Source organism: Pelophylax lessonae (assembly GCF_965119305.1).
Source record: "Pelophylax lessonae genome assembly, chromosome: 4".
NCBI classification, from domain to species: Eukaryota; Metazoa; Chordata; class Amphibia; order Anura; family Ranidae; genus Pelophylax; species Pelophylax lessonae.
Window position 1 is genome coordinate 455,507,675 of NC_138771.1, and position 24,527 is coordinate 455,532,201.

Consider the following 24,527-nt stretch of genomic DNA (forward strand, 5'->3'; position numbering starts at 1 on the left):
CTGCCAATAGCCAGCAACTTCCACGCCAATGGCGTGGAACATGCCACAAGCAACATCCTGATAAACTATGCGAAGTAGATGCATTGCACTGCATGAGGCAAATGGTGGTCACACCAGATACTGAATGATTTTTGGACCCCCCCCCCCCAATACAGTAAAACTGTACAACTTAGAGTGGACATTGTGGCCACCCTAAGGCACACCTGTGCAATAATCAGGTGTGGCATATCAAGATGCTGATTAGACAGCATGTGGGGCAGTGTTAATTTTGGCAGCAAATTTCAATTTAGTTTTGGTCTTAGTCTTAGGACTAAAATGGCATTTTAGTTTTAGTCCCATTTTAGTCTTCTGCGAGTGTTTTAGTTTAAGTCGTATTTAGTCGACTAAAACTCCAGTACATTTTAGTTGACTAAAACTCATTTCAGTCATCTATAATCGAATGGGTGTAGTTCAATTGTAATTTGTAATGCATTATTTAGGCATTTCTCTACAATTCCCAAACTCATACTACTGCTGGTCCTGGAGTGAAAAAATCTAATATGATATTAATGGTATTAAGCTTTGAGCATGCACCAGTGTTAATTTTGGCAGCAAATTTCGATTTCGTTTTAGTTATAGTCTTGACTAAAATGCCATTTTAGTTTTAGTCGTATTTTAGTCGACTAAAATTGTGTTAATTTAGTCGACGAAAACATTAGTCGATTTTAGTGGACGAAATTAACACTGATGTGGGGTGGATGGATATCTCGGCAAAGGAAGTGCTCACACAGATTTGTGAATGATTGAGAGAAATAGGCCTTGTGTACATAGATAATCTGAGTTCAGCTCATGAAAAAGGGGGGCAAAAACAGAAGTGTTACATTTATAGTTTTGTTGAGTGTACATTACAAACCAAGCAGAGGCTAACTGAAAACTGGTGCCAACATTTAGGAGAAACCTTAAAGGCATCTCCACACTTGTTGGGGGCCCCGGTGGTACAAACTTCCTTTCTAGCCATGTCATGCACTGTGTTTAGATAGCCAACTCACCCATATATGCATATTGTAGCTTCACCTGCTCCTGGTGGTCAGAGCAAAGAAAAGGAGAGCATGAGCTGTGGGGGGCATTGTAGAGTCTAGCCCCTCTGCATTCAATATTTGCATTTTTACTGCACCTAGGAGACAGATGCATAGTCCAGGCCTGTCATAGCTCATGATAGGCTGCAACTGGATGTGGCTGAATGTTGGGTTGGAATTATATGAAGCCTAGGAGGCACTCAGTTTGCTATTAGACCAACACAATAGTACTCCAATTGTGCTCCCACTGGGAGAGAGCCGCTTTGAACTCCTGGGTGTAAACAGGATGCATTTTAGGTTGGCCAATACAATAGTAAGGGATATCTACTGTCCATCCCAAGGGCAGACCTAGTCCCCCTGGGATGCTGCCATTATCTGCTGGAGGACCGAAAGTCAGGATGCCAGAGGGAGGTGTAGGAGACAGCCAGCTTCAATGCACATGCAAAATAATGAGACTTCCACCAAGCTCCTGATGAAATTCAATAAAGCACAATGCCACTTTTCTTACATTAGTCCTGCTTTGTGCCAAATTTTTGAAGCATTTGCAACACATTTCGTTCTGACAGTGACTCGTGCACCAAATTCAGTTCTACAATATGACTTTCATTGAAGTGCATTGAATGTGCCAAACTGTTCATATCTTTTGAAAGTAGAGCCAATTTAAGACCAACCTCTCGCAAAATCTTTCTGCTCTTGTTCTCTGTACAAAAGGGCTATTTTTGCTTTTAGAGTGTGCAAGACATGTGCCAAAATTCAAGTACAAGTTCTAGACCAGTACATGCTGCACCACCTTAGAATGTGTAAGAGACCCTTGCAAAATCTGTATATGCCAGTCCTTATGAAATCCAGGGATCAAGTCAAGACTATCACATTCCCATTGTGGAAAAAGCACCAGGCTGAACCTCTGTGTCAACTGTATGCAGAAGTACCCATTGAGGGGAGGCATAAATGGAAATGTTGCACCACTAAATTTCTCCATGTACAAGTTGACATTTGGATGTGGCACCTTACCACTGCAAAATTTGAGATACAAGTTACGGAAAGCTCCACTTTGCCATGCTAAGAGTACTGAACTCTGTTAATGTTGCATTACACCAACATAGACAATAGACTAGAAGAAGCATGTTGGCTTGCTCCTGGCATTCTGTTCAACAAGTAGTAATCTCACCTTGTGCAATCCTCATTTCCAGCTCAAGAGGGCCAGATGTACTAACAGGAAGAGGTGGTGGCAAGGTGTTCACCGTCACAGCCAGCGGTACAGTACCTGTCTGAATGTAGCTGCAGCGCACAGTCACCCTAGATAAACAGTAGAGTAACAGTATTAGATACCAGTTCTTTACTATGATTTTAACCAGTTTACTCCCCTTACCTCATTGTACTGTCCCTAGTGATAGAAGATCCCTGCCATGTCTGTATTCCTCTTACACCTTCAATAGTTGTCTCATAGGTCATTGGACCTCCAGGCACCTGGTAGGAAGAGGAAATGCCATAAGAATAAGCAGGAAGTGAGATTTTAAAGCAAAGCACAAGCTAGCATCTGTCTTTGTTTTAACCACTCAATTTTGCGATTCGGCAAAACTGCGTTACTTTAACGGACAATTGCGCGGTCATGTGATGTTGTACCCAAATAAAATGAATTTTTTTTTACCCCCCCCCCCCCCCCCCCCACAAATAAGATTTTTTTGTGGCATTTGATCACTTTCTTAAATAGCGCAAAGACAATTTTGAAAAAAAAAAAAAAAGTAGAAATCAAAATTTAACATGAGGCCAATTTGTTTCCGCTACTTATTTTTGGTAAAAATCACAATAAGTGTATTTTGATTGGTTTGTGCAAAAGTCATTGCGTCTACCAACTATGTCTTTTTTTTTACTAGTAATGGCGGTGATCTGCGATTTTTTGTGGGACTGCGGACAGATTGGACCCCTGACATTTGACACTTGGGGTACCAGTGACATTACAGTAATCAGTGCTAAAAATATGCACTGTTACTGTAATAATGCCACTGGCAGGGAAGGGGTTAAATGTAAACCTGGGGGAACTGATTCTAACTGTGGGGGGGGTGGGTCGGGCTTGAGAGATCAGAGACATGTGATCCTATATGGCAGGATCACTTCAGGGAGAAGGATGGGCGGCTGTGTTTACATCAGCCGTCCATCCTGTCGGGAGGGATAGTGAGTGGCCATTGGAGCCACCACTCCAACGGCATGCACCCACCCCCTAGTCTCCTGAGCGGACGTAGTACTACGTCGGTTTGCCCAGAAGCGGCTGCCTGTCGCAGTTAATATGCGGTGGGCGGTCGTCAAGTGGTGAAGTCTTTATCGCATACAACACTTGTAAAGGAATTTGCAAAGATAGTAATCCTCTTTGTATGCAAGAACTACAAAAAACTCAGTTCAATGTTTCAAGTATGTTCTAATTGACCACAGGGTAGGGTTGTAACAGTTGATGCAGTATTGAGAATACAAATATAAAAAAGTTTAAATGCAATGAGAATGATCTCTAGAAGCCATCTGACACACTAATACAAGTCTAAGTTTAAGATGAAGTGGTCATTTATCCATCTAATCATTTTGGGTAGTAACGCAACCCATATTCAGCTTCACTAAGTGACATCACAGCGCAAGTGAAGTCAAGTCCCTAATTAGAATTACAGAGTTTAATCTAGTTGGCCAAAACTTACTGCAAGCATCAGTGGCCCTCTGATCTCAGTCCCTGGTTTCATTATTGAATTTGTGAATTCATGTGGATGTGCAAGGAGGTTAGCTAGTCTTGCTAGCACCACAAGTGACAAAAGGTCAGTCATGTTAGGTTCCAGTGTCAGGACTTTACAACCACAAAACTCCCAACTGACCCAAATATATTGGAATACCCACCTGATATGCAGTAGCACAGGATAACGGGAATCTAAACACAGCAAAGGAGTCAGTTGTAGCCACTGAAAGCTGGGAACAGGAGGACTGGTCCAAACCAATCACATTGACAGAGTTCAGAAGTAGAGATGGCATGGTCAGATCTTTGGACACTGCAATCACCATGTGGTTATCAAGAGAGCACTGTGTAGTCACTGTAGGAAACAGACATTTGTCAGTATATAGAGCATGTCTTCTAAGTAGGTCATAAGTCTACTGAATATTCTGGATGCTAGTCTATTTTGACTGGATGAATCCACCTCAGATTGTGATAAACAAAAATTATGCAATCCAGAACAGTGCAAAAGAAAGTCTTACCAAGCCTGGAAAGGTCTCCAAGAATGGCTTAGTTCCCACCAACAGGGCACGATAACCAAGGAAGACATTAGAAAGTCACTAGGTAGCATGAATGAACCATTGCAAAACTCAAACCAATATTTGGTCAGTCAAGCTTGTTCTAGAGGGGACTTCCAAGTCAAGTCTTTTCTTTAGCCAAGAGTCATACTACTCAACCCCCCCACCCACCCACTTACACTTGTTGCCAAAGAAGCAGGGCATTGTAGCATCATTTGGGGAATAGCAGCATCCCATCGCCTCACAGATGTCTCTAGTTACAGGGGTTTCAGCACAGGCCAGTTTGTCCACTTGTCTGATGGCAGAGCAGATGTCAGGGCTTGGGGCATCCATAGCTTCTAAAGAAAGAAAAGCTTACAATGACCAGTACGTCTACTTACATGCATTTAGAACTCCAAGAACTTGTTTTTTTGAGTTAAAAGAATCTAGATTACTAGGTTGTTCTTGATTCCCCCCCCCTCACTCACTGTGTCCCAGTGACCACGCAAAGTAGGAAAAAGCAAGCCATAGACTGCTCCTCATTTCAGTGGAAAACATTAGGATTCCATATGAAAAGACTACATGACTTTAGGTTACCATTCTGTATGGGGCATTTTTTCTCCATCTTGTGTTGCTCAACTGTATCATTAACAATTTCTTCTAGAAGCAGGACCATCATATACTCTTCATCCTATCAAAAGAACAATTTTGTTAGAGTATGCATTATACAATTAACCAACCAAATTTAGTCATCCCTGTACTCTCAGCCTGCAAAAAATAAAATCCACACACTCCTCTCCTCCTTATACAGGTGCACAGGCCCATTCCTGCATTAGGTGTGTAGAGCCAACATTAGTTGGAGTAGTTATGAGTCAAAAGTTTGTTATGAATGGGATATTCCCTTATTTACATCATGGAGACACCAGGAGTGAGGAAATGTATCCCTATGATATGGTCACCATACTAGAGGCAAGAGGAAAAAAAAAAAAAAAAAAAAAAAGTTGTCCAACTGTCCAACCCTGTACTTCTAGAAATTGTCACTAGGAGACCGTAAACAAACAGGACAGGAGTTCATTATGTCCTACTCTCCAAAACTAAAGGTTACCAACTAGTATAGCTTAGAACAAGTTTACAACTTTTCAGAATTCTAATAGGACCACTGGCCAATTTTATGCATTGAAGTTGGCCCATGACAGGATAAAAAAAACAAACACCTGAAGTCTGTCATGCTTACCCCTTCTCTTACGTAGCATCCATCATAGGCAGCACCAACAACCATTGTGTCATTAGGTCTCTGTCCTACCCAGAGCCCGCAAGCAGAATCATTTTCTAGTCGCTGAAATTCATCCTGGGAATCTGAACAGAAAATGACAGCGAATAAGATTAATTTCAATAAGGATTTGACATAAAGGCCGACTAGCACCAGTGTCTTTTCACATAACACATGTGATAAGGCCAAGACTGGTAAACAAGTCAGAAGCCCTCCACAGTATTTTAGTTCTCAATACCATGCCTAAAGCTCCCCCACCCACTTTAGGCCTCATTTTCATAGGCATACATCTGTGCAGAGGGCAATGTTTGCATGCGGACAGTCCACTTCATGTCTGTTTGGATGCAGCAGCTGTTTAGACCTAGCCACTGGTTCCAATTTGACAGTCATGCAGATGCGAGTGTGCATTCAGAACATGCGCCTGCATGGCTGTCAAATTGGAAACAATGGCTGTGACTGCAGCATCCATAGATAAATAGGACTGCCTGCATGCAAAGACATGGAGCAGTTGTATATCCCATGTAGGCATACACAGACATTTGCACAAATGTAGGCTTGTGTGAAGGACACCTTTGGCTACAGTGTTAAAGTTTGCTGATCCTCCGTCATCTCCTCATGTTGTGGTCTTATTCAAACAAGTATCAACACCTGTAGCACATGAAAAAGCACCTTGTTTATGAGCTTTCAGTCACTATATGCAGGCAGCCCATTCAAAAGGATGGAATGGCTGCACAAAAACTTCCTATCCCCCGGATGACAGTTTGGGGCTGCTCACCCACACAGCTGGCAAGTTGGGAGAAGCAGTGGTGTCCATGCAGCATCCCAATAGGCATGAAGGAGTTGCCTGCACACAGCAACTGAAGCCGACAAACAAGCTGCTCATTCATGGGCTACGGATGTTAGCACCCATCTGAAAGGGCATAACTGACAATCAGTGATGGAAGAACCCTTACCTCCATATGGTGGGTTTGCAAAGCTACAAATTCGAGGCCTTGAAAGACAGAAGACATCAAGCATATGAGAAAATGTAGACAAAACTCACGCTGCCTTTCATTAAGCAATCTAAACGACAATTTGTACATTTGCAACCCAATTCTGAAATTCAGGGAGCAACGCCAATTTTGCAAAAGAGAATATCTTTTTTTTTTTTTTTTTTTTTTTTTTTATTGTGCCTGCACAGTCAGCTCATACATAAGTGGAACTATAGGCACATTCCACCCCCCCCCCTCCATTTTGGATAAATTGAGAGGTTCATAACCCCTGTAAGGTTTATCCAAAACAGGAAGGGAGAGGAAATCCATGCAGATTAAGAGAGTCCAGAACTGGACCCCCCCCCCCCCCCCATTACTTTTTTTTTTGCAGACAAGCCGAAGTTTGGGATTCTTTTACCTTCAGTAATAAACAGTAAAACAGAACAGAGGGTGAATCTCCCTAATGAGAACACAGCAAAAACCTGACAGGGGTTCCAATCCCTTACCACTATCCAAAACTAAAAAGCCCAATCCACATGGAGGTGGAATTACTCCCACTGAGCTATTGCGTTTGTACGGCAGGGAGACTTCCACCATAGCCGGCAGCGCTGACTGTGCAGAAATCTTACAAAAATAAAATTGGCAGATTGACTTCTGTACAGCCAGCCTGTCCATACACTAAAATGCAGCCGCTCTCTGCTGAACTAGATTAATTTTGATCTGTGTATGGCCACCTATATACACAACTCATTCACACATGCATCTAGCAGCAAACAATATTTCTGCAGGAGATTCAGCAGGGTTTATAATGCAAACTGCAGGTAGGAAGATTGTATGAGGCTTTGCAGCTGCTTGCACGAAGAAACAGGAGGCTGCCACTGCACACAATTGTTTGCATGTAATCAAACATAGCAGTTACCTGCAGAGGATCAGCCCTGGACACAAGTTGGATTACACGCAAACAATTGTGTGCACTGGAAGCCTTATTGCTTTGTGAGGGGCTTTCCACCCACAGCTGCTTACATAAATTATACCAAGTCTCCTACAAAAATTTGTATTATAAAACACCCCCTATGCTTGGCAATTTCAACCCTTTTACCCACGATGCAGCTGGCCATAAAATATACATTTTATTAGTTTCCTTTAGATTTACCTTCAACTAAATAGTGCAAGGGGCTGTCTGATTGCATACAAATTGAAAGTATTTAGGTTTGACCTCATATTTTATGGTTTAGGTAAACCTAAAAGATAAGGGTATAATGCATGACCAGACTAAGTTAAGCAAAAGCAGTTTTAAAAAAAATCACTTACCAAGCACAAAAGCAACACCTTTAGTAGAGATAGAAAACAACAACTCCATTTTGTTGGGAGCACAGTGGAGTTGAGATGAACTATCCCAATAGCCTTTCGCATCACACATGGGCCATGCCAAACTGCAAATCCAAAGCAGCAGCGCTAACCCCAATCCTGCCCTAGAATAAAACATTTTTTTAGACTGCTTCCAATGCTGAGGCTCAGCACTGAGCAGAGATTTATAGTCTGGATAGAGGGCAGGGCTTCAAGCCATTTGATCAGGGAGTAATATGCACACAGGTGATCTTAATACAATTTGGCTTCTGGCACAGGCACACCATCCAGCCCCTCTGCTGACAGCCTGAAGTCTATGGCCTCATGTACACCGAGGGTCAATTCACACTATATACTGTGACAGACGTTTTACCGCATGGTAAAATGTCTGTCACCACAGGGACACACAAGAAACAAATGTCCCATTTACACTGCCACACAGCTTATGGCTGTGCTGCAGCATGCTGCAATAATAAGACATTGCTGCACTTTATCACAGTTCATCGGGTCAAAACGCACCGCAATGTACAGCAATACAGCACATCATGCTGCTGTACATTGCCATGAATAAAGTGTACATTTTGTACACTTCAAATAAAATTTTTACAAAAAAAAATGGGAGTCGTGTGATATGTTGAATTATGCACCACACTGCTCCCTACCACAGCTGTCAATGGAGTGATACAGTGCTGCAGCAGGTCTCTGTTGCTGTGTGAATACAGCGTGAGCGTTTGCTTAGCTCCTCTCAACACCTTTTCTCCTGTCAGTAAAGTGTTTCCTGTGTTTTTCTGCCCAAAAGAAAGCTCCTCTCCCTCTGGTTGTAAATGCTTGTAAAGGCCCATACACACGATAAAAAAATCTGTAGGGAAAATTCGTCCGACGACCGATCTGTCGATTTTCGCATTGTTAGTATGGCGCTTTCGACAGCCGACTCCGACTTTTCGGCTGACAAAATCCTGATGTGCAGGCTATATAATTTTTGTCGTCCGTCAAAACAACGTCCGATTTTCGTCTCATTAGCACAGATTTTGACGGAAAAAAATCTTAAGAGCAAGACTAGGCATGCTCAGAGACGAAAGAACACATACAAAACAATCCAGCACATGACATCACTTCTGAAGTATGAGAGGAAAGGGGAAATTTGGACTTTAAATGAGACTCCTGACCAACAGAGTCTCCATCCCTGTTGAATTTTGCTTCATTCATGTATACTCCATTACCATGGGTTACTTGGTTCCATTGAGCAATTTGGTTGTACCTTAATTTTGGTCTATAGACAGTTCAATAAAGAGACAATTTTACTATTTTTCTTCTGGTCCCTTTTATTATGTATGTACAGTATATTTATTCATGACTGGCCACATCTCTTATAAAGTCCCAACTGGCTCTTTTGCCCCCTTTTTTTTCGCTTCATGCAACAGGGATGGAGACTCTGTTGGTCAGGAGTCTCATTTAAAGTCCCAATTTCCCCTTTCCTCTCATATAGATTTAGGGATGGAGGTGTGGTTTACCAGCATTACTTCATTATTTTTACTTCCACTATCATGCCATTTTCAACGCTGTATATATACCCCACATTGATATGGTTTTTTGTTCCAATCTGGCTGAGTATATTCTCAGCACATACCTCTATCAATTTTACTGTGTCTTATGTTGTTTATATGTCAGTGCGGTTGGCCTTCTTCCGTGGTTGCGATGGGTTCTTCTCGCCTCCTATTCCTCCCCTTCTCCCCCTGACCCAGATGGGCGGAGCTTTGAATGGGGGGATAGGTGGCGGCCACAGCGCATTGGCGCCACGCTTCCCCGTGCGGGATGTGACGTCATAATTGGCGCCCGCGTCCCATCACGTGGCTTCCCATCTTCGCACATATGTGGAGGCTGCTTTGGCGGCTTTTGTCACTCTGGCGGCTTCCTCCTGTTTTTGCAGCCGTGTGACGTTGGGTGCGAACCCTGCTCTGGCACCGACGCAGGTATTCATTTTTTCTTTGTTTCACCTCCTTCACCTCTACACATGGTCTACACGTTTGATCCAACCTTCATTGCCGCGCCACTAAGCACTAGCAATTTGGTACTTTGGTTTTCTTTGAGGCTATACTCTTTTCAAGTGTATCCATTTTCACTTCACGTTTCTATTTCACTCAGTGGCTTATCATGTCATACACATCTCACCCTTATCTATCCATTGGGTCTGAGAATTATATTTTAGTACTTGGTTACTTTCCACTCCACTTTGTAATTTTCACCTGAATCACCCCCTTTGGTTCCTGGCTCCTCTGGCTCTCACAAACAGCCTACTCCTTTATATATTATTAAAGAAGAATAGCGCACACATGCAAAAGAAATGACTATCAAATATGGAGACAATCCATAAATAAAAATGGGGATTTAGTCCCACCATATGGCCATATCGTGCTCAAGCCCACCACTGTGTCAAAGTACCCCATTATCAGTGGGTCCTACACTATCCATAAAAAAGGGGGGAATCCAGCCTCTCTAACCCTTGGAGACAACACTCCTTGCTGGGAAAGATGTGCTAATGCACTACAGGGGACTCCTCCTATATTTACTTGATAGTGGACACTGATAGAGTACAGGTGTGTGTGGGGGATGGGGTGCTCAACCTCAGAAGTCTGGTCAGAGAGAATACATAATAAACAAGCAAAAAATTGGGGGAGCAAACCCTGAACATGTATATCTAAAGCCGGTGCAGCTATGGACCAAGCGACATGAATATTAAAAAAGAATAGCGCACACATGCAAAAGAAATGACTATCAAATATGGAGACAATCCATAAATAAAAATGGGGATTTAGTCCCACCATATGGCCATATCGTGCTCAAGCCCACCACTGTGTCAAAGTAACCCATTATCAGTGGGTCCTACACTATCCATAAAAAAGGGGGGAATCCAGCCTCTCTAACCCTTTAAGACAACACTCCTTGCTGGAAAAGATGTGCTAATGCACTACAGGGGACTCCTCCTATATCTACTTGATAGTGGACACTGATAGAGTACAGGTGTGTGTGGGGGATGGGGTGCTCAACCTCAGAAGTCTGGTCAGACCGAATATATATTACCATCTTTTTATTATAATACCTATATATATATATATATATATATATATTATCCTCATACCCTTACAGATTCTTACCGCCATGCTCTATGGAGGCTGTATGTGATCCCTTTTTGGAGCCTGTCACATTACACACTACTTCATTCCTGTACCTGCCTGGTGCATGCAGGCATCGCTCCCTCAGTTCCCGGGTGGCATCCATTCCTGGACATCATGCTACCTCACTGTAAGCTATACCTCCCGTATATACAGTATGAGGTTTATTTATGTACTGTTTATACTGTTACTCATTATGTGTATTATTTTCTCTAGACGCTTGTATCATGCCTGCTCCTGATGAAGTGATAATCTCACGAAACTCGTTGAGCTCTACACAGGCTATTTTATCTATTACAAGTCATTATTATATCATGTTTCCAAGACCTTTGTTTATAATCTTTCTAATATTCTGTATGTACCAGGAGAATATCGCATAACCATGTATTTCTGTCTTAGACCATTAAGCCCATTTTTGCTTCATTCATGTATACTCCATTACCATGGGTTACTTGGTTCCATTGAGCAATTTGGTTGAACCTTAAATTTTGGTCTATAGACAGTTCAATAAAGAGACAATTTTACTATTTTTCTAATGGTCCCTTTTATTATGTATGTATATTTATTCATGACTGTGTAATGTTCCGGTACCTTTGGTACCCTAAATTACACTTTCCACAAGTGTATGCGCCCCACCATTTACTTTTGGAAAGGTGCCCTATATCTACTTGATAGTGGACACTGATAGAGTACAGGTGTGTGTGGGGGATGGGGTGCTCAACCTCAGAAGTCTGGTCAGACCGAATATATATTACCATCTTTTTATTATAATACCTATATATATATATATATATATATATATTATCCTCATACCCTTACAGATTCTTACCGCCATGCTCTATGGAGGCTGTATGTGATCCCTTTTTGGAGCCTGTCACATTACACACTACTTCATTCCTGTACCTGCCTGGTGCATGCAGGCATCGCTCCCTCAGTTCCCGGGTGGCATCCATTCCTGGACATCATGCTACCTCACTGTAAGCTATACCTCCCGTATATACAGTATGAGGTTTATTTATGTACTGTTTATACTGTTACTCATTATGTGTATTATTTTCTCTAGACGCTTGTATCATGCCTGCTCCTGATGAAGTGATAATCTCACGAAACTCGTTGAGCTCTACACAGGCTATTTTATCTATTACAAGTCATTATTATATCATGTTTCCAAGACCTTTGTTTATAATCTTTCTAATATTCTGTATGTACCAGGAGAATATCGCATAACCATGTATTTCTGTCTTAGACCATTAAGCCCATTTTTGCTTCATTCATGTATACTCCATTACCATGGGTTACTTGGTTCCATTGAGCAATTTGGTTGAACCTTAAATTTTGGTCTATAGACAGTTCAATAAAGAGACAATTTTACTATTTTTCTAATGGTCCCTTTTATTATGTATGTATATTTATTCATGACTGTGTAATGTTCCGGTACCTTTGGTACCCTAAATTACACTTTCCACAAGTGTATGCGCCCCACCATTTACTTTTGGAAAGGTGCGCATACACCTTTAAGACTGAAGCTGTCATCACTCAGCGCCGGACTAGATGGCTATTTAGGGCGTCGGTTCTCACTCACATGTGTTCGTTCAAACACCCTTACCTGGATGCTAACCTTGCTTGAAGCTTCCATGCTTGCAAGCTTACTTCGCTGACGGAACCTCGCTGCGCTGATCCCTGTATCCCTCTACTGGATCATCCGCCTCTCCTGAACCACCCTTCGGCTGTATCGCTAATAGTGCTAAGTACCCCGCAGGGGAATTCTCTATAAACTTATACTAAGCTTACACTATCTAGCTCTGCATAGTAAAGACTGTTTATCACATCTGCATAACTAGATTGCTAGCTCTTGAGACTACTGCTACTTTTCTGCACTGGGTTGATCTCTTTTGTATGTCCACCTGCTATTCTATCATCTGCTATCATACAACATTGCTAAACCTTCCTGCATCCATCTGCTACTGTCTCACCTTCAAGTGTCTATCACCTACCACCTCCACTCAACCTATCCCTCAACCTTCATCATTGTGTTACCACATACATAAAGTCACTCTAGGAACCAGCTTGCTAATTGTGTGTATTTACTGGCTGAAATAAGACCTTCCACACATGATGAGTCATTGAGGTTGGGAATGGTATCTCAGCATATCTCTTACATGACTACTGACGTGGAACTATTTCTGCAGCTGAAAATCCACACCATATAAAAACGCAGGAGCGTTACAGATTGAACGAACCCAAAAATGGATTCAGCAGAAATAGTTCCAGAAATAACCACTCAGGTGACACAATTAAAACAGCAAGTATCTGCGTTAATACACGCACTTGCTGAATTAAAAGAAGACAATCAGGCTCTGTCGCAGCAGGTAATTAGACTGACACAACTTACCTCTGCTCAGTCCCCTGAACCCAAGATAAATCCCCCTTTAGTATTTACAGGCGATCACAAAAAATTTAGCGAATTTAAAAACGCATGTGAGTTACTTTTTTTGCTAAAACCTCGTACCTACCTTACTGATCACATTAAGGTTTGTACTATTATTTCTTACCTATCAAGCGATCCTCGAGCCTGGGCAGATTCTCTTTTTGAGAAAAACGACCAGCTTCTCAACTCCTATGCCTTGTTCCTGGCAGAGCTCACTAGCCTATATGATGATCCCAATAGGCAGAGTACTGCTGATCTTCAGTTAAGATCCTTGAAACAAGGAAGGAGGCCTGTAGAAGACTTTGGCGCAGAGTTCAAGAGATGGACCCTTGATTCAGAATGGAATGATGCATCTCTGAAAACCCAATTTAGGCTTGGCCTATCAGAAGCCGTTAAGGACGAGCTCGCCCGAGCGGATCTGCCAAAAACCCTGGATGCATTAATACAACTCAGTATTACCATAGATAGAAGACTACGAGAAAGAAAGGCTGAAAAGATGGGAATGCCATTATCCGTTTACTCTCGGAGTCTGGCCGTTCCTATGGAGGTAGGAACCATACGCCCACCGCTATCAACTATGGAAAAAGCCAAAAGACGAAATGAAAATCTCTGCTTGTACTGTGCATCCCCGGATCACAAGATAAACGTCTGTCCCCTAGTCAACAAAAAGAAGGGTGAGTGTTCACATGTCTCCCTAGGAGGATTGACAACTTCATTCACTAACCCCTACATTTCTGTTTTTTTGACATTACAGTGGGACCAGAACAGGATTACTACTAAAGCCATGATTGACACAGGATCTTGTGGAAATTATATGGATATATGTTTTGCTGCTTTAAATAAAATTCCTATTATTTCTAAACTCAAACCTGTCTCAGTAAGTCTTATTACCGGTGTTCCGTTATCCTCTGGTCCGATCACCGATCAGACACAAGCACTTCTAGTCACTATTAACGAGTCTCATAGGGAGACTTCTACCTTCGATTTAATACCATCACCCCACTTTCCCATTGTGTTGGGACTTCCCTGGTTGCACACACACCAACCAACCATAGATTGGAAGAAACGGTCCTTGACCTTCCCTTCTTGTTATTGCGAGGAAACGTGTAACCTCCCGTTTTCCGGGAAGATTCTGTCTGTGGTGACAGATGAGATTGCACCACTATGTTATCAGGATCTTTCTGAGGTTTTTCTTGAGAAAAATGCTCAAGCATTACCTCCTCATCGAGACTATGATTGTAGCATTGATCTACTCCCAAATAGCAAATTGCCGTTCGGTCATGTTTATCCTCTTTCACAGGATGAACTTGCCCATCTCAAAACCTATTTGGATGAGAACTTGGAAAAAGGTTTTATTAGACCTTCCACTTCTTCCACAGCAGCAGGACTCTTTTTTGTTCGCAATAAAGATTCAAGTCTCAGACCTATCATCGACTACAGGAAATTGAATGCTATCACAATAAAAGATCGCTATCCTCTACCGCTTATCCCTGAGCTCATTGAGCAGGTGCGTGGAGCTACCTATTTTTCAAAATTAGACCTGAAAGGAGCATACAATCTCATTCGAATCCGTGATGGACACGAGTGGAAGACTGCATTCAGAACTAGATACGGATTGTTTGAATATCTTGTGATGCCATTCGGCCTATGCAATGCCCCTGCAGTTTTCCAACGTTTTATAAACAATATTTTTAAAGACTTACTAGATGTCTGTGTTGTGGTATATCTAGACGATATACTTATATATTCACGGACCCTGTCTGAACACATAAGACATGTAAGACTTGTATTATCGAGATTGCTTGCACATAATCTTTATGTGAAGCTGAAGAAATGCTTGTTCCATAAAGATGAGGTACTCTTTCTAGGCTACATCATATCCAAAACAGGAATCGAGATGGACATGAGTAAAATATCCTGCATTCAGGATTGGCCTACACCAACTACACGCAAGGCGCTACAGCGATTCCTGGGATTTTCAAATTTCTACAGGAAGTTCATAAAAAACTTTTCTGCTATTGTGAGACCCCTCACACAGCTCACTAGCATAAAAATACCATTTAAATGGTCAGAAGAAGCAAATAAGGATTTCCACTTGTTAAAGACAAGGTTTACTTCCGCTCCCATATTACGCCATCCAGACCCATCCCTCCAATACATTCTGGAGGTAGATGCGTCAAACATGGCAGTAGGAGCAATACTCTCCCAACGACCTACCCACACTTCACCACTTCATCCAGTCGCTTTTTTTTCTAAATCCCTGAGCAGTCCCGAGATAAATTACCCCGTGGGTGAAAAGGAACTGCTTGCTATAAAATTGGCTCTGGAGAATTGGCGAAACATTTACTCGAAGGCACCCAACTACCAATAATTATATACACGGACCATAAAAACCTCCAATATCTTCAGACTAGCAAAACTCTCTCGCATCGACAGGTACGATGGTCACTATTCTTTCTAAGGTTTAACTTCCTAGTGACCTACACACCTGCAGATAAGAACAAAAAGGCGGATGCACTATCACGACTAACTGAAGAAAACTACTTTGAAATCCCTTCCGTTCCTATAATACCTCACAAACGCATTATTGGAGTTGTCCGTTCCTTAAAGGAAGAGGTTCTGCATGGTATAAGTTTGGATTCACCCCCACCACAACTAAATACTGATGCAGAAGGCTTCCTCTACTACAACGACAAACTTTACATACCACCTACCCTACGCACCAAGATCTTGGAATTATCGCATGATGTGCCTATGGCAGGACATATGGGTATGACAAAGACTTTCAATTTGATTTCTCGACAATTTTGGTGGCCTGACATGAAAACATCTATACAAAAATTTGTCTCTTCATGCAATGTCTGTGCCAGGTCCAAAATTGACACTACGAGACCATCCGGTCTACTATGCAGTCTACCAATACCCCAAACTCCATGGGAGGTTTTGTCATTGGACTTCATCGTAGAATTGCCTCCTTCCAAAGGATTTAATACCATCTTGGTGTCAGTGGACCATCTGACAAAGATGGCACATTTCATTGCTATTCGCAGACTACCTTCGTCCAAACAAACGGCAGAACTCCTGATGAAACATGTCTTCAGATTACATGGTATCCCAAAAACTCTTCTGTCTGACCGTGGATCCCAATTTATTTCTAAATTCTGGCAAGAACTATGTCACATACTACGGATTGAGCGGAAGCTCACTTCTCCTTACCATCCGCAGACCAATGGACAGACTGAAAGAGTCAACCAATGCATCGAGCAGTATTTACGTTGTTACACTTCTTACCAACAGGATGATTGGTTGGATCTTCTCCCCCTGGCAGAATTTGCCTACAACAACGCAACTCACAGTACAACCAAGCAGAGTCCGTTCTACTTGAACTATGGATTCCATCCCTCTATTCTCCCTCCACGCATCCTTCCTTCAAATAACCCAGTAGCCTCAGACTATCTTACCCAAATAAAGGATTCTCTGGGTCAGTGGCGGTTTTAGGCACGGGCGGATGGGGCAGCCGCCCGGGGCGGCATCACATGGGGGGGCGGCACTCAGCACACGAACCTGGTGGAGTAAAAAGAAAAATCATCTGTGCTAGCCTGTGCCATGGCCGGGACTTGTCTCGCGCAGTGGGAGAGGCAGGAGGGGCTGTCTGACCTTATAGCTTGTCTCCCTGCGCTGAGTGCAGCTGTCACAATCCTCTTCATGCTCAGGATGGCCGGCGGGCGCCCTGCGATTGGGCGAACTGTGGTGGGGGCTGGCCTCTGTGCCTGTCCAATAGCCCTGCCCGCAGCTCCGCCCTCGCAATGACTTTGAACAGCGCGCGCTCAGATTCAGCAGACAGCCTTCAGCTACGGACTTCCTCCTCAACAGTGAGTCAGTGACAGTGTGCAGTGCCCGCCGACAGTGGGGGAGAGAGCAGAGTGAGTCAGACTTGTCAGACTGTTTTGCAAATGAATCAACCTGTTCTCATGCCATGTCCTCTGTTAAGTTAGTGAAAGCTAGCCATAAGGAGAAGATAAAATGGAGTCCAAGAGAGGGAAACAATGGATAAAGCTGTCACAAATCTTTTTAACCGCTTGCAATCCAATCTTGTTGCCTCTGTCAATAACTGGCTTTGTCCCCAGTAAAAATACTTCACAGAAGATTATTCAGATACAAGTGCAATTACTTTCTGGAGCTCCCAGTGCACAGTCAGTAAGGTAACAAGGCAAAGACTGAAGAGCATTATATTTCAAGAGAACAGCTCTTATTCATCTCTGTTCCTGTGTGGCTCAGCACATGTCCAGTGACCTATCTAGATGGTTATTTAGGCATTTCAGTGTATATATTGAGATTTATAGGGATACTTGTGCAGGCATTGGAAGCTGTCATTTTTCTGTAAGGTACATGTTCTTGTGGGAATAATATGCTTTATCAGCAGGCACATAACTAGAAATGAGAGAACCCAATAGCAAGCTTATTAGAAGCTCCAAGGCTGCCATCTCTGACCGGCTATTAGTCTGGCAGTATTTTTGATCTATTGTCTTCTCTTTTTTTTTCTTTCTGAGTCCCTGACCTGGAAAAAGCATGCAGCTGATTTGCATGCTTGATGCAGAGCCAGAGTCACTGAATCGGAAAGAACTGAAGCCATTAGATCATTAAGAAAGAGAATGCTGCTCCACTGAAAAGCAATCCATTCTCAGATTGCTTTTCAGAGGCATTTACAGACAGTATGGAGGCAATGTCACCTTTTCACTGCTAGTTTTTTCTCCCTATATGCACCACCATTGTGCTGCAACTGCATGCAGTGCACATGGTTGCAGCAAGGCCCCATTCATCAGTAATGCCCACTAAACGCAACAGGGGGTATAATTTCTGCAGTTTATGAAGTTTTGTCATGTTATTTTTTTGGGGGGGGCGCCGGGAGGGAGTCTCGCCCGGGGAGCAATTTAATGTAGAACCGCCACTGCTCTGGGTTTACTAAATACTACCATTGCACACACTCACAGTCAACAAAAGAAGTACTATGATCTTCGTAGAAGACCTTCTCCACAGTATACTATCGGGGACCTCGTTTGGCTCTCAACAAAAAACTTGAGACTGAAGATCCCTAGCAAAAAGCTTGGACCTCTGTTCTTGGGACCTTTCCCAATCAAGAAACTTATTGGAAAAGCTGCAGTGCAGCTTTCATTGCCAATGGACCTAAAAATCCATCACATTTTCCATGTGTCGCTACTAAAACCCCATGTTCCGGACCAAGGAATAAGGCCTAATATTCCACCTCCCCCTCCTGTACAAGTTGAAGGTGGAGAAGAATACGAGATAAAAGAGATTCTGGATTCTCGTATCTACAGAAGAAGACTTCAGTACTTGGTTAGATGGAAGAACTATGGGCCCCAAGACGACACCTGGTTAAACACCTCTGACATACATGCCCCTAGATTAATCCGCAATTTTCATGCGAGATACCCAGACAAACCAGCTCCAGAGGCCTTCAGGAGCAGGCCTTAAGGGGGGGGGGGTATTGTAATGTTCCGGTACCTTTGGTACCCTAAATTACACTTTCCACAAGTGTATGCGCCCCACCATTTACTTTTGGAAAGGTGCGCATACACCTTTAAGACTGAAGCTGTCATCACTCAGCGCCGGACTAGATGGCTATTTAGGGCGTCGGTTCTCACTCACATGTGTTCGTTCAAACACCCTTACCTGGATGCTAACCTTGCTTGAAGCTTCCATGCTTGCAAGCTTACTTCGCTGACGGAACCTCGCTGCGCTGATCCCTGTATCCAGCTACTGGATCATCCGCCTCTCCTGAACCACCCTTCGGCTGTATCGCTAATAGTGCTAAGTACCCCGCAGGGGAATTCTCTATAAACTTATACTAAGCTTACACTATCTAGCTCTGCATAGTAAAGACTGTTTATCACATCTGCATAACTAGATTGCTAGCTCTTGAGACTACTGCTACTTTTCTGCACTGGGTTGATCTCTTTTGTATGTCCACCTGCTATTCTATCATCTGCTATCATACAACATTGCTAAACCTTCCTGCATCCATCTGCTACTGTCTCACCTTCAAGTGTCTATCACCTACCACCTCCACTCAACCTATCCCTCAACCTTCAACATTGTGTTACCACATACATAAAGTCACTCTAGGAACCAGCTTGCTAATTGTGTGTATTTACTGGCTGAAATAAGACCTTCCACACATGATGAGTCATTGAGGTTGGGAATGGTATCTCAGCATATCTCTTACATGACTACTGACGTGGAACTATTTCTGCAGCTGAAAATCCACACCATATAAAAACGCAGGAGCGTTACAGACTGGCCACATATAAAATCACTTCTGAAGTAGAATCCTGTCGTACAGGAAAATTCGTATGAAAATAACCTCTTCACTTTCCACATCAGACTAGCATGCCACAAAAAACGGACGACAGATCATTCGATAATCTGATCGTGTGTACGAGGCTTAAGGCTAGGGTGAATGGTTGTCATGTCCTCCACGTTTCCCTCCTCGTTAGGTGCCAAGCAAAGGTCACATGAGAGGCCTATCTAAAAATAAAATGGTTTAGCAGGTCCTAAAACCATCAACAAACCAGTTTAAGTTGTAGATGGTACTTCCTAAGAATTTTATTAAATTATCGTTCGGTCATTGTTGACCGGGAGCTCCGGCAACTGTGGCAGTCATAGTACCAACCAGAAAAGTTGGAGTCCTGCCTAGTGCAGGAAATTCCAAAAGAAAAGTTGCAATTGAAACTCAACACCGATATAAATATGCTAAGTTACTTTTATTGAAAATAGACTGACACATAAATTCCAGCTGCTGTAATGCAGCCAGCAAAAAACTTAAAACACCCAGTGGTACCACACATAAAAATAGCAGTCACTCAACCAGCACATACTGTAAACGGGCCCCATGCGTCCATCCATGCTCTCCGTATCTAAACCTTTAGTTACTTGCCTATATGATCATCAAAAAATGTAAACACTCTACATCTAGCTAATTAGCATAGTCACATAATCAGATCATTCATCACTTCAATTCTGGCCAGAAATAGGTTCTTTATCGCATATAGAACAGCTCCACATAGCTAAATGAGCTTCCAGATAGTTGGGGAACATTTCCCACCCAAGATCACAGAAATCAAAGCCAACAAAGTAGCCTCCAGCTCACATTTTAGTGATCTTATCTATAGATAGGGGCAATTAAGTGGAATACTCTACATTCTTATTGGCACTGTTCTAGTTAGATATAGTTCCAGAACCAGTCACAGTACTATAATGCAGTCATTATAATGTGTCTCCAGATTTGTATCAATGATTTCCTCTGCTGTATTTCAATATTCTGGAAAGTTTTTAAACGGATTACTTTCAGTATAATGAACCCCATAGATACAGTCACATTGTTTCCCTGCGGCAGCAGTGTACAGCTTTCAGGTTGACAGGCAGGTTGCAGACATGAAGTATATTCACTTGTAATATCCTCCTTGGACGTCCTGACAAAGCGTGCGTGACGCACACGAAACGCGTTGACGTCATCGGCGTGAAGGAGGTGCATTCCACTCTGCTCTCCATGCAATAGCTCTGCTTATTTCTGGCTGTAACCTCCGAGTTCCGGACGCCGGGAAGACGGCGGTAAAGGCTACACCTGCGGCTGCTGAAGCACCTGTTTGAAGGCAGTTGATGATCGCTCCTAAGGGAAAATGTGCCGATTACAGATAGGATTAAGGAGTTCACATTATTAAGCCGAAAAGGAATTGTATACTGAAGGGGAAACCACCTATCATTATCTAAGGCTATTACATATGTTGAACCCTGCCCCAAAAAACTGTTAAAGTCTACAATCCCAAGGAGAATATTAAAAGTGAATATATTATATATATAAGATCACTGAACTGTGAGCTGGAAGTTACTTTTCTTTGATCTTGGGTGGGAAATGTTCCCCAACTATCTGGAAGCTCATTTAGCTATGTGGAGCTGTTCTATTTGCAATAAAGAACCTATTTCTGGCCAGAATTAAAGTGATGATCTGATTATGTGACTATGCTAATTAGCTAGATGTAGAATGTTTACATTTTTTCATGATCATATAGGCCAAGGCCAGTAACTAAAGGTTTAGATACGGAGAGCATGGATGGACGCATGGGGCCCGTTTATGTGCTGGTTGAGTGACCGCTATTTTTATGTGTGGTACCACTGGGTATTTTAAGGTTTTTGCCAGCTGCATTACAGCAGCTGGATTTTATGTGTCAGTCAATTTTCAATAAAAGTAATTTAGCATATTTATATCGGTGTTGAGTTTCAATTGCAACTTTTCTTTTGGAATTTCATGCCCTAGGCAGGACTCCAACTTTTCTGGTTCGTACCACATGAGAGGCCTACCCGGAGAAGGCCTACCAGAAGAGGTCTCTTCTGGGCTAGACTAGGCACCTGTAGCAGGACCACTTTTACTACACATGAGGTACCTTTACGTTCGGGCCATTTTCATCAATGCCCTGGGACAAGGCTAAGGCTGCCGTGGGGGAGTACTCAATTCAGAGTATGAACCAGGGACATGCGGTGAGGTCAGTGGCTGGTGAGGCACTGACTAGTATCAGAACCAGATACAACCCCCACTTTATTTAGTGAATAAACCCCACATCACCATTTAGTGTATAAACCCCCACATTATTTAGTGAATAAACCCCACATCACCATTTAGTGTATAAACCCCCACAGCATAGCCGAGCGCTGTGTGATGAAACATTTCGTCTTCATCTTTAGCCAATTGGCTTACACTTAAAAAGCCATGCGTCAGGACGCAGGCAGTCAATCAGATCCCCCCAGACAATTAAGCGTCTGGTGAAAGGAATCTATTGGACAGCAGATTTTCATTTTTTTATTTGCATTATTTTATATACTGCATTCTGTAACAGCCCTGTAAATGCTGAAATTAAATTGGTCAAGTACAGGGCTGTTACAGAATGCAGAAATAAAAAATAGAAATTACACTGTGCTCTATATAGCTACCAACATTGATTTTATTAAAACAAGTCCTCATGCTGGTAAATTAGTAAACTGTGAGAACTAATGAAAGGGCCATATATATTCTATATAATAAAATAATAGAAACTGAACCATTCTCTGATTATATAGATTATATACAGCACCTTCATTAGTTCTCATAAATGACTAATTTAGCCAACAAGGACTTAATTTAGTGTATGTAAACGGTGTTCAAACCACACATGTGAGGTATCGCTGCAAACGTTAGAGCGAGAGCAATTATTCTAGCAGTAGACCTCTCTGTACCTCTTAACCACTTGCCTACAGTGCACTTTCACCCCCTTTCTGCCCAGACTGATTTTCAGCTTTCAGCGCTCTCACACTTTGAATGACAATTACTCAGTCATGCAACACTGTACCCATAAAAAAATGTGTGTCCTTTTTTTCACACAAATAGAGCTTTCTTTTGATGGTATTTAATCACTACTGGGTTTTTTATTTTTTGTGCTATAAATAAAAAAGACTGAAAATATTGTGAAAAAACGCATTTTTCTTTGTTTCTGTCATAAAATTTAGCAAATGAGTAATTTTTCTTCACAAATTTTGACCAAAATTTATACTGCTACTTATCTTTGGTAAAAATAACCCAAATAAGTGTATATTATTTGGTCTTTGTGAAAGTTATAGAGTCCACAAGTTATGGTGCTAATCATTGAAAATTGATCACACTTGACCACACCTGATGTACTGAAGGCCTATCTCATTTCATGAGACACTAAAAAGTCAGGAAAGTACAAATACCCCCCAAATGACCCCTTTTTGGAAAGTAGACATTCCAAGGTATTTAATAAGGGGCATGGTGAGTTTTTTGAAGTTGTAATTTTTTCCCACAACTCTTTGCAAAATGAAGATTTTTTTTTTTTTTTTACAAATTGACGTAATAACAGGTTATTTCTCTCACACAGCATATGTATACTTGCAACTACACCCAAAACACATTCTACTATTCCTCCTGAGTATGGCGATACCACATGTGTGAGACTTTTTCACAGCCTGGCCACATACAGAGGCCTAACATCCAAGTAGCACCGTCCGGCATTCTAGGAGCACAAATTACACATATAATTTCCTGACAACCTATCGCACTTTTGAAGGCCCTGGAGCACCAGGACAATGGAAACCCCCATAAAATGACCCCATTTTGGAACGCAAACAGCCCAACGTATAATTTTTGAGGCATAATGAGTCTTTTGAATATGTCATTTTTTCCCACAAGTTTTTGGAAAATGTGGAAAGAAAATGAAAACACATTTTTTTTTACACAAAGCTGTCCATTTATGCAATATTTCTAACACATAGCATGTACATAGCAAAAATTGCACCCCAAAATACATTCTGCTATTCCTCCTGAGTATGGCGATACCACATGTGTAACACTTTTTCACAGCCTGGCCACATACATAGGCCTAACATCCAAGTAGCACTTTACACAAAGTTGTCCATTTATCCACTTTAAGACTGGGCCTATTTTTGACACTTGGGGCCTAATTCAGTATAAGTTTGGAGTAGAGCTGCTCACTTCTCCAGAAATAACTCCAGCCTAAACTCATTGCATCCTAATTAGGTAAGTGGCTGGAGTTAAACCATCAACTAGATGCTTTAATGAATTCGGAGTTGGAGTTAACTTAGACTGAATTCGGGTTTGGAGTTAACTTAGGCTGAATTTGAGTTTGGAGTTAGCCAAATTCCCTTTGTGTTTTTCATAAAAGGAAATTTGTCTATTCTGAATCACTATTACACAGCAATGTCATTTATTATGGTTTATTTTAATTTTAAGGTATAGTTATGTATCTTATGTGTTTTAACCTTTAGATTTTCTAATAGCAGACTACACAGCTGTCTAATTAGCAGTCTTCATTCTTTATTCATCTGAAACTTTCAGGCATATCTGATTGTATTCAGCACTTTGGCGTAGTGGGCTAAGCTCACAGCTAAAGATTGCTAGGTCATGAGTTCAAGGCCCAACCATGATAACACCCTGTGTGCTATAATTTTTTTTTGGCC

The 24,527-nt window shown here is 42.0% G+C and overlaps 2 protein-coding genes across 3 annotated transcripts in view; one reads left to right on the top strand and one right to left on the bottom strand.

Moving 5' to 3' along the window:
- The window catches only part of LOC309554623 (uncharacterized protein), a gene marked incomplete at both ends in the record, with an annotated part of 49,093 nt that extends 41,068 nt beyond the window's left edge, over positions 1–8,025 (bottom strand). Inside the window, 7 exons of the mRNA XM_082256342.1 lie at positions 2,224–2,351; positions 2,425–2,522; positions 3,930–4,120; positions 4,499–4,657; positions 4,896–4,989; positions 5,533–5,654; positions 7,851–8,025. Coding sequence (XP_082112468.1) covers positions 2,224–2,351; positions 2,425–2,522; positions 3,930–4,120; positions 4,499–4,657; positions 4,896–4,989; positions 5,533–5,654; positions 7,851–8,025 — 967 coding nt within the window. The remainder of the gene's footprint in view (positions 1–2,223; positions 2,352–2,424; positions 2,523–3,929; positions 4,121–4,498; positions 4,658–4,895; positions 4,990–5,532; positions 5,655–7,850) is intronic.
- LOC309552113 (cationic amino acid transporter 2-like) overlaps positions 1–24,527 on the top strand; it is a 251,702-nt gene that overhangs the window by 117,239 nt on the left and 109,936 nt on the right. The window lies entirely within an intron of this gene.